This window comes from Eucyclogobius newberryi, unplaced genomic scaffold, assembly GCF_026437365.1.
Source record: "Eucyclogobius newberryi isolate DKJ021-1_F unplaced genomic scaffold, fEucNew1.0.hap1 SCAF_7, whole genome shotgun sequence".
In the NCBI taxonomy this organism is placed as follows: Eukaryota; Metazoa; Chordata; class Actinopteri; order Gobiiformes; family Gobiidae; genus Eucyclogobius; species Eucyclogobius newberryi.
In genome coordinates, this window is record NW_027316389.1 from 24,528,193 (window position 1) to 24,546,082 (window position 17,890).

Here is a 17,890-nt window from a genome sequence, read left to right on the forward strand (position 1 = left end):
ATTACAGGTAGCTACAACAAAACACATTATTCAGGTTGGGCCAATGAGCTGAAACCTTTTACCAAGTACAAGTTCAGAAAAGTATTTAATTAATTATTAATGAAACATTTGATTCATAGCACCAAAAGCACAAAAATGGTGGTATGCTCCTACTGTGGCCATAGCTGCCCTGGGGCAGATTGGCAGAAGCAAGGCATCCAATCTGTGCCAGCAGCCAATCCAACTACCAGCAATCAATCACACACCACCTGGTGTTCTAGCGTCCCATCCAAGGACTAACCACGCGCTGAGATCTGAAGAAATCAAGCATTTACAAGCAGGTACAGTTTGGCCACAAGTCTTGATTATCTCAGGTCAGAAGGGACACAACAAGAAGGGCTTTATCAGGGCTAAACCAGGATAAGGTCTAAAGCGAGACACAAATGAGACGGACAAACATCAGCACAATAATCACATTAATATACCACTGCTGACAAATCAAGCTTTAAACAGAATGTAGGACAAAACCAAATATGTGCCTGAAGGGTTCAAAATGTGACTATACAAGGACTAAATAAAAGCTCAAATTAACAAGAGGACAAATAAAGAAGTAGAAAATTCCACTGCACAATCTTTCCATTGTAAAGAACAAGCTGACAGACAGTCACTTGTTGGCTGATTCTCCATGGAGCATGGAGCAGGACACACAGGGCCTGCTCACACGGCGCTCAGTATCACACGTCACATTATTGAAATCAGTGTTAACCTTTTGAATGTGAAACAAAAGTACTGCACCTCACCCAAAGATAATGAGTGGTTTGTTCTTAATGTTCTGATTTTGAAGAAGGGTTTGTTTCCATTGGCTCGATTCATTATGACAGATGTCTCTGTTTAAAAATATGACTTCTTCTACTTGGAAATCTATTGTTGATCTATTGATTGTTAAACCATTTTATGTTTGAAACAGATATAGCCTATTTCTTATACTCTTTATTCATCATTTTACACAATTTTCTTCCTCTCTTGTCTCTATTTGTAAAGTCTATCTTATTCAATAGCCATGTCCCTTCAGTGCATCTGCTCTGCTGAAGGTCGGCTGCCCTTTAGTCACAACTTCATTTACATCTGAGACACTTTAGACATTAGTTGGTGCCAGTTCACATTTCAAACCTTTCCCTAACCATCGTCATCAAAACTACCACAACAAGCCCTGCAAGTTTAAAATAGCCTTGGAAGTGACAAATCGAGAACATTTTATTTCAGAATCTATGAGCATGTGACATAAGTCATTTTCTCCCATAATCATTCCTTAGTCACTGATTTATTGACTGATTAATAAAGGAAATGAACTTCGGTACAAAGACATTCTGAGCTCAAACTAGTGTTCCAGCCTCCTCAGATGAATGTTAAACGAAAGACATCATATCAATAATTGAAACCCTGTGAAGGACCTCCAGAGAAATACACCGACTCCCAAGCAAGTGTAACAATCACATTGAGACAAATATATTCTTTTCTACCGTTATGGTTAAGGTAACAAGGCCCATTGTGTTCACCGACTGTTGCAGACCTCCATGTGGCAAACGCACAAGCATAATCTCCACTTCCCAGTCTCAGCAGCTTGCCCTCTATCAATGTGTTTTCTAACATACAGTGGCAAATACAGTTCAGAGGATGGAAGCCCTGTCAACATCCTCCAATGCATGAAAAGCTCAGACCAGACCATAGCTTCCCTCTCTCTCACCCCTTCACTCACTTCTCCCTTTAAAATCCTCTACACAACATCAGAATTATTATTATTACATTTGTCAAAAAAGTGCAGATAGATCTTCCCCCGCAGTGCCATCATTTCGAAGGCCGGGCAGTAAAAGGAGGATGAGGGAAACGATGGCAGTAAGAAGAGCTCAAGATGAGAAAGAGAAAAGAGAAGATTTCTGCCTAGGTTGCATTGCCCAAACAAACGCACCCTCACACATAGCCACGCACACTCAACACAGGGGGGCACTACAGAGCAGAATTCATTTAGCATCGTTGGAAAACACACTTTGAAATGCTCAAAAATGGCACCGGTTTTCATGTTGATATTTTTGGAAGATTTGGTTGCTTCGGTTGGAGTCCTGCGGCAAATGACATCATCGTATCATGGTTTATTCATGTGGCGTTTTGTCAAATCATCTTCTTTTTTCTCTCTCCGCGTCAAGGCTTTTTTGTTGGGAAAAGAATCAGGATAAAATCTGTAAAAGTCTTTCCCAGTGTTGGAAATTTCAGTTCAGTTGTATATTTTTTATTTGGAAATAATCTCTATTTTTGTTTGGAGCAACAGCACAGCACCCACAGTACACAGACGACGGGCAGGGGCTCAGAAAAAAGAGCGCGACGGGCGTCAGTAATATTGTGCCAGAGGAAGAGAAAAAGGGAACAATAAAAGGAGAGAAAAGAGAGAAAAATAGAGAGCGAGGAGAGACGGTTTGGATGACTTCATTTGAGTTCAGCTGGTTTTGACACAAACTGAGTATTGATTGTTTTGGACAACTTCAGCCGAACAGTTAAGTGGAATGGTCACAGTACACTTGAGATGAATGACAAGCACTAAAGTGAGACTTGAAGATGGGACACAGCAGGTAAAAGCCATAGATTGCATTAGAATGAGGGTGTTTGGGCAATTCATATTAATGATATGGCAGAGGCAAGTAATGCAGAAAGTTCCCATACGTCTAATGTAGGGGAAATTCTCAATTGACACAATGTATAGTTTGAGTTTAAAGTTTTTAAGTTTTAAACGATCAATAAAATAAATTAGGTTTGCCTCTGGTCTATCACAGGAGGTACTGCATAAAAAGAACAATTTGCCACGTGCAGAGAAAAGACAGACATACAGACAGTGTGAAACAGGGGGACCGTTGGCGAATGGATGACATGGCAGTATGAGGGGGGGAGAAGGAGAAGAGAGGAATAACCCAAACTAAAAGAGAGTTTAAAGGTTTAAGAGAGCAGATGGCTAATTGTACCCGTGTTTCGCAGCCTGGCAGCAAGTCAGTCTTGTGCATAAGGAAGGGAGCGAGAGTTTGGGGGGGCGGAGGAGGGAGAGGGCATCTAGGGTAAGCTGGGGCAGTGCGATCAGGCCTTGAGAGCGTGCCATTGGGCTACGTTAGTGCGCGGCCGAGCGAGCATGTCCTTCCAATGCTTCACCTCCCCTGGTCCACTCTTCCATGATAGGTAGATCTGCCACAGAAAACAGTGCAGAGCAAATGAGCGGGAGAGCAAACTGCACCTCACCGGTTCAAGCATATGGTTTTGGCGTTACCTTGCCGATGACGTCATTGCGGCTGAGCCTGTCCTTGTCCATGACGGTGATGATGATGGTGGTCTCCCGGAGCACATGGGCGGGGACGTCAAACGGAAATGACTCGTTAAAGATGGGATTCAGACAGCGTTTCATCGTCACTGTCTTCTTCTTCTCTATCCGCTTATCCTTGTGCATGAGCCACACTTTCACATAGGGATCTAGACACCACAGACGAACAGGAGTTACACGCTTTATACTCTGGTGATAATACTGGATTTAGTCATTCTATTGACACTAAAATCTATTTTCTTTATTCTGTTAGTGTTTCACTCAGAAACCACATTACTGGGGTGATTCGTCTGTAGCCTAAACTGCCCTACACTGACCAACTGCCCAGTTAGAGACAACTGTCTGAGTTTCTGCTGCCCATCATACAGTCATACAGCTTCAGATTCAGAAGTTATGGGGGAGAAGGATCTTTTCTATTTATAGGGCCAAACAGATCTGGTTTACACCGCAGCTGAATGACGAACCCCTTGAAAGGTCAGTCCGGGGGTCAGGTTTGTAATTATCCTCCTAATTGTGAAATTCACTGAAGGCAGCAGGAGGCAGGTACCTACTCTCAACTCAAGGTCAAGATCTCCCAGGGCTGGGCAAAATACGGATGCGCAGATATTTATGGAAATAAGGCCTGGGATTTGTTCTGACGCATTATCATATTTTGTAATGCTAACAGACACTTTCTTCTCTCCTCACTAAAGCTTTTCACTGCGAGACCTGTTACTTTCTCACAAGTAGCGCCAGACTGAGCTGACAGCGCTTTGGCTTTGGAGAGGCTGCAGATCCTCATAGATATACAAAAAGGCAAAACGAGGTCAGGCGGGGAGGGTGCACTGATGTAATGTCACCTCCACTCTCGACTTAGCCTGGGAGCCAGACAAAGTTGTCCTTTTCACAGACGAGGCAACAATGTTTTGAACACATATTTATGTCAAGTGTGAAGCCGCAAGGACTCTGTGTCAGACGACAGTTAGCCAGAGAAAGGCTAAATGAGCTTGAGTATACCTGAGGTGCCCCCGATGTCCATGGCTTTGAGATTACGTGCTTTGATGATGTTCACAGTGATGGTGTTGGCAGTGGGGTTATAGCACAGCGACAGCAGCAGGTCTCCTCGTCTGCCCTGAGCGACACACACAGACACAATGCACAGTGATTCATGCAGTCACATTCATCATCAGGGAATATAAAAGTCACTGTTAGTCATGAGCCTGTCTTCTCCACTCTTAAGCCAAATGCAGATGGCCACACTGAGCTCATTGCACACAAGAGCCGCTAAAACAATTGCATTCTACCCTTATACTTTTTGTTTAGGCAAGGGCCCATAATGGATGAAATTTGCTTGAAAGTTTACCTAAACGTGAAGTTTTGGCTTCCAAGTTTTTTATTTGGCTATCTTGTATCCTCATTCCTTTTGATAATAAAATGGTACAGCATTGACTTGGGAAGACACTGTAAGTTTAATCAGAAACACATTTCCTCTAGTTCCCAAACTCATATTATTATATGTCAATATAGTTAGTATTTCCTAAAAAGAAGCTTAAAGGTCAGGTGATTATAATGTTGATAATGTACATTAGTAGGGAGGGACCAATATGGATTTTGTTCAGCAAATACCAATAACTGTCTTGCTGGCTATTAACCGTTATTTGCCGATTTTAATGGCAATTACACATTGAAGTAAAGTTCAGAAATGAACTTTCTCCTCATTAACACCTTTTCACTGCATTATACCCAGATCCTTCACGCGCATTACTAAGAAGAAGAGTGTGAAAAGAAAACTGTAGCAGATGCCAGTGGTGTGTGCTCTTACGCTGCCATCACTGCAGGGCTTGAGCTCCTTCCAGAAGGTCTTCATCTGGCCCAGCTCCACCTTGTTCAGGGGGATGGACACCTCTCCAATGGGGTCATTCCGACTGAAGCGGTCATAGTCCAACACCTGCAGGTACAGAGTCCGCTCCCTGACCTTCTCATAAGGGAAGCCTACAAAACACAGAAACAGAAGTAACACCACATCATTGTTGAAATGTTTAGTCTTTAGTCTATAATACTAAACTGCCCATCTTCACCTCGATAGAAGCTATATATATATATATATATATATATATATATATATATATATATATATATATATATATATATATATATATATATATATATATATATATATATATATATATATATATATATATATATATATATATATATATATATATATATATATATATATATATATATATAGCTTCTATCGAGGTGAAGATGGGCAGATAATAGTTTGGAGGGAGCCTAGATGAAATGATATTAGCAACATTAGACAGTCTTCTGCTTTATGCTTTTGCTGCATTTCTCCATAAGCTGTGGCTTGTTTCTATCATTTTAACAACTTTTGAAAGACTAAAAGTTGAGAGCCAGTACTTTGATAAATAAAGCCAATTTCAATGGTCAGGAAAAAAAGTTAAAAGTCATTTTCTCAAACTTTGTGCTTGTGTCACAAAACCAATGCTGTTCATTCATCAAGCGCACGGTCTATTGTTCTAATTCTGGCAGCCGTTCGAGCCATTTTGGAAACTGTTTGGACTTTGTTCCTGTAGCGCTGTCACTGGTGCACAATGGTCATATTGGACCACATTGAGATCACACCAGGCTCTGACACTTGGTTACTTGTGTGTGGAGCAGCTGCAGTTTGAGGACTCCACGATTATCACAATAATAATATATTAATGTGGCTTAGTAATATTACTACATAAAACATTGGTTGCTTCCCTTTGCTCCAACCAGAGCTTAAGAATTTGCTTATTGAGCTTTTACTTATTTCAATAATTGATCCAAGAGTTTGTCTGCAAAACATTAGATTAGAAGATCAATACCTTTTAAAATGTCCATTAGGTAAATATACATAATGAAGCGTGAAACGTTTCAGTGTAATTCAACTTAATCTTAATCGAAACTAGAATCGAAACTTCTCGTGTCGAACGATGTTTCTGTAGCCGAGAGAAGCAGTGACTATGCAGTTCTATTGATCTCCTCATCTCGACGAAAATATTTAGCGAAATGTCAAGTGCTATTATAATTGTGTATTGTTAAACACAACAATCACAAAGTGTGATAAATGCAAATGTGAGGCGAGAGTTGGGATGCTATGTGAAAATGTGAACCAAAGCAAAAATGTCACTTCAAAAATGATGTAATATATTCCTTAAAAAATAAGATGTTAACATTTAAGAGGAAATGTATGTCATAAAAAATAAGATTTTTAATCTTAATTTTAAATGATGGTAGCAGCACGTCTCCACCATTTCTATATCTTAATTTTTAGACTGTAAAGACTTTGGGCCAGGACTATAAGAAGCATCAAATGGGGGTGAGAAGCAGAGAAAGACATTCACATTTTGGAGCATACTTAATTACAATATACTTTTTTAACATATTTGATTTAGTAGTTTTAATGGTTTATTGTGAAATATGTTTCACAATAACATAAGCCTGTGATTAAATGTTGGGCAGCACAAACCTTCAAAGAGGAAAGTTTCATTCCAGTGTGGGTTGAGGTTCTTCCTCTTGACCTTGGTCTCCAGCTTATGCTTTTTGTCTGGTAGTAGGTAGATTTTGACAAAGGGATCAGAGGTGCCTGAGAAGTCCTTGGCTGGGAGGTCCTGTCCTTTGAGCACTTTGACAGTGAGGGTGGTGTTCTGGAAACTGTAGCCTATACTGAACTGGATCCGCCCAAGCTTCTCACTGATTGGCCCCTCTCCGTCATCATCCTCCGAACCTGGGGACAACTGCAGACGCATTCAAATGAATAAGAAGTGTTTTTTTACTCACAAGAATAGAAGAGGTTCAAACCAAGGGCAAGGCATGCGGCTGGTCCTTGACAGGGGGATTTTTGGCATTTTTGTCACGCCGTACACAAGCTCGTTGCTTAAAGCGATTGGTATGACATTAAGAAGACTGAAAGAGTTTAATTTCCTTACTAATGTCCTAAAGAGGTAGGAGCTCGCAGATTAGCGATCGGAAAGCTTTAGAGTCTCCCTCACAAGCACTTTATCACTGCTGGCACTAAAGGCCACAATCTGATGGGCAGAGGAGACGAAGGGGGGGGGGCATTACACTCACAACTGCTTAAGGATGACATTTAGTTGTCTCAAAAACGTCTTAATTTACACCAGCAATTCAGTAGGTGCAGTTTTGAAGGGAAAGTCAGCAATAAAGTAGCAGGTTGTGCCAGTTTTGTACTACGATAAGTTGTAGTTAATAAATTTGGGAGGGCATCTGACATGTAACTTCTGTGTGTTAAATATTTAATTTATGATTACACTCTGTTCAGCAGTTCTGTCTGTACCACTTGATTCATTGATCTCATTTTTGCATAATGCCCAATGCATAAATGCAGAAGTTACAAAAGTAGCGCTAGAGGTTTCACCAGTCGTAGTATTTGGGTGAGCAACATATCACAATTTGCATAATATTGTGCTGTTTTGATGATATGCAAAATTTGAATATTGAGTATATTGTTTAAAGTTTTGCAACATGCTACGAAAGGAATGGAAATTAGTTATGTTGTAGACTTTCAAATAAAGGGTATTTGGTGATTTTCTGATAATTAAACCTAATTATCTAATACATTATAAAGACATCTTGTAACACTTTAAAACTTTACATAGAATTGTCCGTCAATCATTATCGGGATAGTCCCAAAAAATAACGCCCTGCCCTAGTTTTAACACATAGTACTTTCCGCAATACTTATACTTACTTAAATACTTACAAAAAATATGCTGCAAGTAATTTCAAACAGACGTTTTCAGCCCCATTCTTCACTTCAGAGAAAAAGTGATTTTGAAGAGTATCAGAGTGCCTCGGCATTATAGTCAAAACCATGAAGAAAAAATAAGAGGGCCCTGACATCTGTAATCATTTTGGCCCATTTCAGTGACAAAGTGAAATAGACTCACTCGCTCAAGCACGTGCCAATATGGTCTCTAAATCAGACAGAGCGAAATAAAAATTTTCAACACACCGAATCACCTTGCAGGCTGGTCTTGCTTGATTGCTTGGTCAGAGCAGCCTGAAGTCTTTTTTCGATTATGGCTAAGGTGTAACCAATGCACAGCTGTAAATCACTTCTGACATTTGTATAACACATGACTCAGCATCTGTAGTGCTATATTTAGACTGAAGTATAGTTTGACCAAAAGTACACCTAAATTGAACATATAATCTGTTCTACCCCCAAAGCTTTTAAATCACAGGTTTGGATGTGCTTACACAACATATTACAGGTCTTAAACAAGAAAAGAGTCTTATTTTCCATTGTATATACTAGTCTCATGACCCTAATACTTCCATTACATGATATCCATAATTGATACCATGTCTACAGTAAGTGTTTCCACTCAAGTAGCCATTTTTATCATAACACCACATCTAAATGTTAAGCTGCTGTGACTTGCTTAATGGTTAGCAAACTGTTTAGAACAACTTTAAAATGGAAAAGAAATCATATTATGTTGACATTTTGTCCTCAGGCAGTACATTTTTAATCAGACACATATGTAATCTACATATCTGGCACCCCAAGGACAAAAGATATGATAGGATTTCTCGACTTCTTTCTTGTAAATGAGCAAATGGTGCATTTTTATGGAGTAAATGAGATTGAAGAAGAGATAAACATTAAAATACTGTTTTCATCTATTTGTAGCATGCAATAACTTACAGTAGATATAGATTTTTATTTTAGTGTCAGTAGTTGGTAGTAGTCAGAGAAGCTGGCGCAGATTGGCATCTATTGATTCAACACAAATTTGACAGCAGCAATGCAGACACAAGAGGCACATTTCCATTTGCTCACTTTGGAGTGGCTCGGGACGGTTCCAAAGTGTCTCCACTGCCATAAGTGAACCATACAGGCTTGTATAAGGAGTCTGAAGGGGCCATGAGTGATCCTAGCTTCCAGAGCGGTATGGATTGCTTTCAGCCCCCAGAATGCTTCAGAGATGATTGGACAAGAGTGTATGCAACTCAGATGAAAAAAGCAAAAAGTAAAAGAAATAAATTAATAATAATAATTTCTCACCACCGAACTTCCAGTGATGAAAACTATTTGTTTTATTTGCTGAGCCGATTCACAGCAAAACAAAGCTAGCACACGTTAGCATCAGCCGTTTCCTGTTTATCGACGCACAGCACTCACGTCAAGACCGAAAACATTATATTTCCAGTGCATCATGCATCCCTCCAACACTATCCAAGCTCCACAGATTACATGCAGGAACATAAACACGCGATGTAGAGGCACAGAAAAGTTAAACAGATGCGGAAAAAGTGTGGAAACAAAGAATTAGAAGTGGTCCGAGACGCTCCAAAGTGAACAGGTCTGCAGGACCAGGACCAGTCGAAATGATCTAAGCTTCTTTTGGACTGGTTCAAAGAAAAGAGTAAATTAACAACTGACCCTGTGTTTACATATTATTTACCAAGGCGCCTTACCATCACCATGTCTCCAGTGAGGGAGTTTGCCAGGTCTGAGACAGAGGAGTGACCGTCGGCATCAGGGGGCTGGCCTTTAGGGCTGTTACCTGGCTTGTTGCCCCTGAAAGCAAAAACACAGGTTAACCAGGGACAAAACCACACATGCCCTCAGGAGAATGAGAGATAGGGAGTGTGCAGAAAGCTACATACTGCCTATCCACTCAGTCCAAGTTTGCTTTGATAGATGTGGCTTGAAAGTGGTTCTAACTATGACAAACCAACTAAACCAGCCAAGGACTGGACGTTTTCGCAGATGCCAGTTCTTAAGGCATTTGATGTGGGGAGTTGAGCTTGACAAATCTGGGAAACTGAGATGCATAATGTCCGCTTAAGTTACACCAGCCAGGAAAACAAAACATTGGAAGAGAAAATAACAAAAGAAAAGCACTATTTTAATCAACCCGTTTTTGAATGTACATGTAAAATGACATGTGAAGGGACATGACATATCTGTAGACAAAAGACAAACATGTAGCAACATATGGGACATAGACATTAGACACAACAAGTGACATAAAACAGGGTGATTTGTGTTTTGGTCAGTTTTAAGAACAAAAATGTTATTTCAGAAATCAACAGAAATCTCCCATGGCACAGCTGGTAGAAATGTTAATACTGTTAAGTTCCTTTCACAAAAGGATATTTAGGACAAACAGTTCGGGATAAGAAACCTCTATGTTCATACATCTTTAAAACAAGAAGAGTCACAACAAACAAAGAAACGAAGAACAAGAAATACCAACTGAGATCAGATAATTGTATGAGCTTGAAGAAAGAGTGAGAAAAGGATAAGTAGTGATTCAGTGGCACATCAGAAACACTCCATAGATGACTGGCCATAGCACATGGAGAGGCCGGACACTGAAACAGCCTTAGGCACAAATGAACCAAGAGGACAAAGAATCACCAGAAGGAATGGATGCTTGAGTTGCAGACAGACAAAAGAGATAGAGACAAACTATAGAGACAATAAGTGACAAGAAAAAGCGAGCTTTAAATATCAGTCTGTATTAGAAGAGAGCAGTATTAATAGCATGAACAGCGAGGTTACAGAACCAAACCAAACGAAGACTGAGATTGTTACAAACACCAGCACATTAGAGAAAAACAGAGCTGCAAGAAACGATAGAGAACGAAGGAAGAAAAGCCTGGAAACACAAGAGAGGCTTAGTTTTGGTCAGTCTGATAAACATCAAAGAGGAAGAGGCCAAAATAAAGAGCACACTACATCAGGGAGAGAGAGAGAGAACGAGAGAGGGCTACATGCTGAGGGGAGAGAGAGCAGAGAAGAAGAGAAAATAGACAATAAGTACCATCGATCTCCAGAAGAGAGCACAACAACTGGTCTTAATGTGGACAGCTCCAACAAATGAAAGATGGAGTATATAACCACACGCTACACAACAGAAATTAGTCTGAAGAAAAAGACAAATAGTAGGAACATAGGAGTCACATTTAGAGTGTTACAAAAGAAGGCTGAAGTCAAATGCAGCTAACTACAAAATAGTCATAATTCTCTAACCAGATTGTCAAACCATTTAGCAACACTCTAAAAGTGGGGGCCGGGAAACAAGGGCCGAAGCGTAGTGGCATTGGCTACGTGTGCATACAGAGCATATGCAAGTAGTCGTCACTCAGAGAGTGAAGGCAATGCCTCGGACGGGGCAAAAACACGTCTGTCTGTTTGGCCAGCCATGTACTGTACTGTGTCTTTTAGGCTTAGTTGGGTGTGCAAATTTGAATGAGGATTGATGTTGAATGTAACAAGGTGTGCGTTTTTGCAGAAGACAAGGACAGAACTGGATCAAATGTACTGACAAATAGACAGACAGAAAATGCAAGCAAAGGGACAAGCAAACAGACAATCACTAAAAGCAGCAAAAGAACCACAGCGAGTCTGGGGGAAGGAGGGATGTTCACCGTGTGGAGAATGGAGGAATATTCATCAATTGGTGTTAGTGTTATTAGTTGCCAGGGGAGGTAATTGCATTTTCAGGGGCCTGTTTTTTGGTTCACTGCAGGCAGAGAGATAGTGAGGAGCAGAAAAGTCTTGGCAAGACTAGACTAATATGTGGGCACAAACCATGCATAGAGCCGGAGAGAGTGTCTGAAGAGGCCACCTCCTCCTTCTCCCAAATATCAGCAGGGGACTTTTCTATTATTCATTGTTGGTCATGCTTTGCTCCAGTGTCAGTGCATTCTCAGGTGAGAGTCTGTGTGTCACCCGAGGAGGTCGTCTACTGCACTGCCCCCAGCTGTTTAACACAGCAGGCTAGTGCATACACTTGTCTGCTCCTCCTCTGCATTTCATGGATTTACAATGCTATTGAATTAGTGGAAGTCATATTATTATTAGCAGCAGATGGCCGTACTACAACTGCTATGTTTTGGTGCCAGTGCTTTTTCTGTCTGGTCCCTGGAGGGTTCGAACGGGTGCTCTGAAGCCTGCAGTGTTCTACAGTGACCAGTGGGGGGCAGAGTGGACTTGAGTTAAGTCGTCCACTGATAAGGCATAGAAAGTGGGCTGTTGGCATAGCAACAGCTCCAGAAACATAGAGCATACATATGTCTTGGGGGGAAGTGATGGGGAAGGGGTACAGCAAACAGGCAAGCACGGTGAGACATAGAAGAGGCTTTCGGATAGATGACAGGGACGGGTGAGGGCCTCGTGGACACACACAGGTGGGGCACTTTGGGGTTCACCGTCCTGTGATACTATCCTGGGTTTGTTACCTGACCGAGGGCCAGCGGTGGGGAGGCGGGTAAATGCACTCCACTTCTAGGCTGGAGAGAGACGCGAGAAAGAGAGGCCACCCTAGAAACTGCCCATCACCCCCCAAAATAAGAAACATGTCACTGTCATGCCCTCCCCCCTGTCACCATGAAGTAATGCTTTTGATTCTATTGGGAGCCAGAGCAAATACTTTTCACACATACATACACTCAAAGTTGCTTATGTAACGCCTCATCCACCAGAAACAAGCAGACACTCACACTACAGTCATCCACTACAGTCATACAGGCTTGTGCTTGGCTCGTCCAAGGCTATAATTCCACCGCAGCGCATAAATATGGATGCCTTTGCTTTAACTAGTTACATCCTGCACCTAGGGACTAAGAGAATGTGTGTTAAAATAGCATTGTTTCTCATTTCAGACAGAAGCAACAGGGAAAGTTCTAAAATACTGCCTATTGTTAATCTACCCGTTTCAAGTACCATTTATCTAATAACTTATATACTCAACTAAAGGTCTATGCCATTTTAAGTAAATATATCCCGGCTCAAATACTAACAAGACCAATATATATATATATATATATATATATATATATATATATATATATATATATATATATATATTGGTATATAGTAAACTTCTAATATGATAGTGAGTGTTCATATCTTAAATTTCCCGACTTAAAACATATTTCCCAAACCAAAACTAGATGATGTTTTTTTTTGCCAGTGTTCATAGCTATAACCATACATTCACTGCTGTAATCCTTTCTTAAAAACCCAGCACAATATCATATGGCTATAAAAGTGTCTTATGTATAACCCATGTAAAGTGCGGCTGTCCAGCCATTCCATCCATCTAGGACTCATCTATATGTGCACTTCACCGGTGTAGCTTAAAGTAACCAGACTTTCCCATAAGCACTCTGTGCAGATGGATTGGGACTTCAGACGTATGGATGGGTGAGTATCTAAAAGCCAGTTTCTCTATTCCTATTGTTGCTTCTTTGTGCTGCTTCAGTGCTATCTACCCATTCTTAGTATGTAGCACATGCAGCTTGTGTATCTCTATGTGGTTCTCCCCCCTGCGATGATGGCCTTAGGGAGAATCAAGGCCTTAGGGACTCGTATTTAACTGGATCCCTTGAACACAGCTGATTAGTCGGGCCCCCAAAGCCCCCCTCAGAAGAGAACTAGTGTGTCAGACCGGCGAAGCAGAACATAATCAATTTACATGTTTATGTACAGACATTATCGATGACAAAAATATTTATTTATGATTTAAATAGTACAAAGTCTTAGGCAATGACCATTCATTTCACAGTGTGACCTGAAGTTGACCCATAATGCAGATTGAATTCTAAACATTTATGTGGTTAGGGCTAACAGCAACATATTGACTTATTTACATAAAAAAGTCATAACCACCATCCACTGTTTGTCTTGGATTTGTAGGTCAGGTTTAACAATGTAATAAACTCCTAAAGGATGGCATAATATTATAAAGTCCACTATAAAGTCAGCTTCTCAGCCTGAGCAATATATTTCTGAATCTATTAATATCCTAAAGAGGTATTCTAAAAGAAGACTGCACCGCCGAACAAAAAATGATGTAACATGCGAGGATGAATAATTGAAGACCACAGGCAAGTGAATCGAATGTTAATGTGGTATAAAAACGTGCTATGTCCCGCCTTTTTGGAGAGCTGAGTACTGATTGGTCAATGCGGCCGTCGCTCAGAGAAAGGTATATATTCAAAGCTCTTGGGACGTGGATTCTCGTTATAGCTGCACTCGAGGACTCCTTTCTGTTTGAATGCAGAACTGCGAATAATGACTCTCTTAAGTTTTTTTATTGATCTAATTCCAGCTGCTTTAAGTCTCAAAATGAGCTCTATTGTTTTGTTCCATGTGTTTTTTGGTGAATTCACACATTTGTAAAGTCTTCAGTCGTAAACATTGTGGTTATTAGACAAACATAATTGTCTCAAAGTAAATTGATATAAACGGTGGCTCACTAGTTTAGGGAGAGCAGTAGCACAATAATTCTGCATCCTTTAAAGCTGGATGCCCTTCCTGTTCAAGTGATTTCGGATGTGAAGTTAAATATGAAGATGATCACATCCCTCTGTGGCATCATCTCAAAGTGCATGCCCTTGGTCTGGTGACTTCCTCAGACAGCGGCTGTGACTGTCAGTGTGCCGCTGTCGTGTGACTTCATAAACAAATGACCACACTTTTATCCGGTGATCGCACACAAGGTCAGGGAACATCACGCACTAACACCTTCTCATCACCCACGGCAACCATGCTATGTGTGCACTACAGGGGACTCAATGAGGCACAACTAACTAACTAATAATGTAGTCAGTAAATCATGCATATACTGGACTCATTAAAGGTACTAAGCATATAATCATTGTTGAATTGATTTCCTTGTAGAATAGTTGCTTCAGTGTTTAATTTACGTTTATGTATTTAATCTTTATTTATCCAGGTAAGTCGACTGAGAACCAATTCTCATTTGCAACGACAACCTGGTCAAGAGAGTTATGATGGTCCTGGTACAAACCACCTATTCCATGTATTTGACTGACACGTCTTATTTTGTGAATAGTATGTCACAATTACAGAGTGGCCTGTACAAGAAAATGATATGTATAAAATGTATAACATCAAGACGCTGACAAAAATACCTTTGCGGTCATATTTTTCGCTCAATGCTATAACTCTTTGTAGTCAGTATGCTATTCACTATTCCTTTCATCATAAGTGGACATTTTTCACTCTGAAGTTAACCACAGACTCCCATTACAGCCTAATGTTTGTCAAAGTTCATTCTGCACTGACATGTTGCTGCTTTTGACCGTGCAGCTTCGTGGGCTTTGGTGTGAGAGGCGATTACATGAAAATGACGGATGGTTCTATGTAGGACGTACAAACACACAGTGTAAGGATGATATGGGCACATGAAGAGGGCGCTGCGTGTGCTGCAGATGGAGATGGATAGTGGTGCGGCTTTGTCTCCAACCTTAAGCAAAGTGTATAAGTCCCATTCAGAGGAGCAATATGCCAACAGGCTGATTGATTAAATCATGGCCAGACATCTGTGAAGTCAGCATTGGCTAACACCACAGGGAATGATATACTCCAGGCTATAGTGTGCACCCTGCATCCCTAATCACTCTGGGAGGGGCCTCTATTTGCAGCATCAAATGAAAGAAGATTTGAATTTTGGAGGTTAATATTATTTCTGTCTGCTCCGTCACCTGAATTGGCTGCTTTAGAATTGTAGCCCAAGACTATCCACAGTCGTCACTATGATATTTTTGGGGAATGTGACTAAGCAAAAGGACAGTTTCTGTGCTTAGTTATGTCTACAACAGTTTAGGTTTATCATTTTAAAATGTTACTTTAAATTCCACCCTGTTTTGTTCTATCTTGTGTTATTTCTTTTGCGTGTTTTGGGAATGTTAGTTTGGGTGCTCATGTTCCTTTACAATCTTGACAGTTGGTGCATTTCTTACTAATTTCAAACTATATACATTTAATATGAACATTATTTAGGGTAAATGTCGCCAAATAATATAATTGTTTTAAAATGATTGTAAATGCTGAAATCTTTTTTCCTGCCTCATGTTGCCATTATCCCCTAAATTAATTTTCACTTTTCATCCATAACTGCAGATGAATATACTAGTTTTCATATACTTCAGGTAAAAAAAATGCCTTGGGAAGAATTACAGGCTAAATGGTTCCCAAAGCTGTCCTTCGACTTAAAACTTCCATTGTTCTCATTTCAGACACAGAGCTGCCATTCAAACTGACTGAAGAAAACAGACCTTAGGTTAATGTGCAAAATACCACAGCAGCTGTGTTCTGTCCTCCAGGGATAACTGTTTTCTTTAGCATTTATTATAAATTTGATGAGCTATTCAAACTTGGGTTAAAGGGAATTGTAATCTCACTAAAGTACACGTCTGGGAAAACATTTTGTACTAAGGAGACGTCTGAGCGTTGGGCTTGTTTGAAACATTTAACATTATTCGAGAAAAAGTCAGTGAAAGCTTACAGGCAAAAGCTAAAATAAGGCAAAGAAATTACCCTTTTTTTCCTCCTTTTGGAGTCTCACAAGTAAGCAAAAATGTACAAATTGAAAAGGTTCAGAGGGAACTTGATCGCTTTTCTTTCATTGTTTTTTTTCAGTATCTCTGATATGATAAATATGTATAATACATAATAATTCCTAGTTTTACTCCAGTTAAAATTACCATGTTTCACATGCACAAACTTTTGATCTAATTAAACACAATTGTTCTACATTAAAGTCACAATTTGTCCACTAACTTGCCCTTGAGCACATCAGATTACAATTATAGCTTTGACTAAAATCCAGACTTATTATTGTTGCTAAAAAAGTTGAATCTCAAGCCACAACAACAGCTTGCCGACTTGTCTGCTTTTACAGTACATGTGGCACTTTGCTCTCCTTGCAGCTGTGTACTGTCAACAGCCACACGCTCACCATCTGCATCTCAGCCCAGCTCCGGTCTGATCGCATGTGTCAAATTGATGAAACGCTGGCGAATGAGAAATAATTGGCATGACGAGTAAATCATAAATTGTTCAACCTCTGCTGCCATTTTGTGTTAAGGTGTGCGACGCAATATCTCCCAATTGTCCGAGATTTGCCACAGAATGAAAATGGGGTAAAAATGGCCTAAATTAGATAGCTGAGGAAATCAAGTGTGTCTCATCTGCCTAAAGGGTGGACCAATACGATGGAGGGCATCGCTCAAGAGAAAAGAGGCTTTTTGGTCCTTTGTTTTGTTTCGGGCGTTCCACTTTCTGAGCAGACCAATTATTTTAGAAAATTCAAGGGACTAGAGAGGAGCATCTTTTATAGATCAGTGAATATGTTTGGCTTGTAGTGTGTGAGGTGGCAGGCGAAGAATCAGATTATTTTTAGCCGCGTTTATGTAAGTGACTAACATGTTGTGGAATAATGAGGAGGCTCTCTCTGTCCCCGGTGGTGTTGGAAGAGAGAGACGGGACTCTTAAAGCAGCAGATAGTGATTGAAGGAAGCTAATGAGGTAGCGGACACACAAGGAAACTGCTGGGATAATCAAAGCAAGGAGACACAAAGAAAACACAACAAATACAAATGGGAGGTCTCTGTCTATGGATACACACACACGCATGCTGAAGGCGTTGGCATGGAGAAGGCATGAAGAGTGAAAGTGAGAAGAGGAAATATTGGCATGTTCACTTTTGAGAAATATTTTAGGGAAAAGGTCTT

The 17,890-nt window shown here is 40.3% G+C and overlaps 1 protein-coding gene across 4 annotated transcripts in view; it reads right to left on the minus strand.

Annotated features, from left to right (window-relative positions):
- Nucleotides 1-740: 740 nt before the first annotated feature.
- Nucleotides 741-17,890, minus strand: part of syt7a (synaptotagmin VIIa) — a 100,762-nt gene continuing 83,612 nt past the window's right edge. For all 4 annotated transcript variants that reach the window (XM_072435439.1, XM_072435438.1, XM_072435437.1 and 1 more), the window contains 6 exons: nucleotides 9,812-9,914; nucleotides 6,834-7,101; nucleotides 5,136-5,305; nucleotides 4,331-4,445; nucleotides 3,284-3,483; nucleotides 741-3,201 (listed from right to left, as the gene is read on the minus strand). In XM_072435439.1, coding sequence (XP_072291540.1) covers nucleotides 3,097-3,201; nucleotides 3,284-3,483; nucleotides 4,331-4,445; nucleotides 5,136-5,305; nucleotides 6,834-7,101; nucleotides 9,812-9,914 — 961 coding nt within the window. In that variant the 3' untranslated portion in view covers nucleotides 741-3,096. The remainder of the gene's footprint in view (nucleotides 3,202-3,283; nucleotides 3,484-4,330; nucleotides 4,446-5,135; nucleotides 5,306-6,833; nucleotides 7,102-9,811; nucleotides 9,915-17,890) is intronic.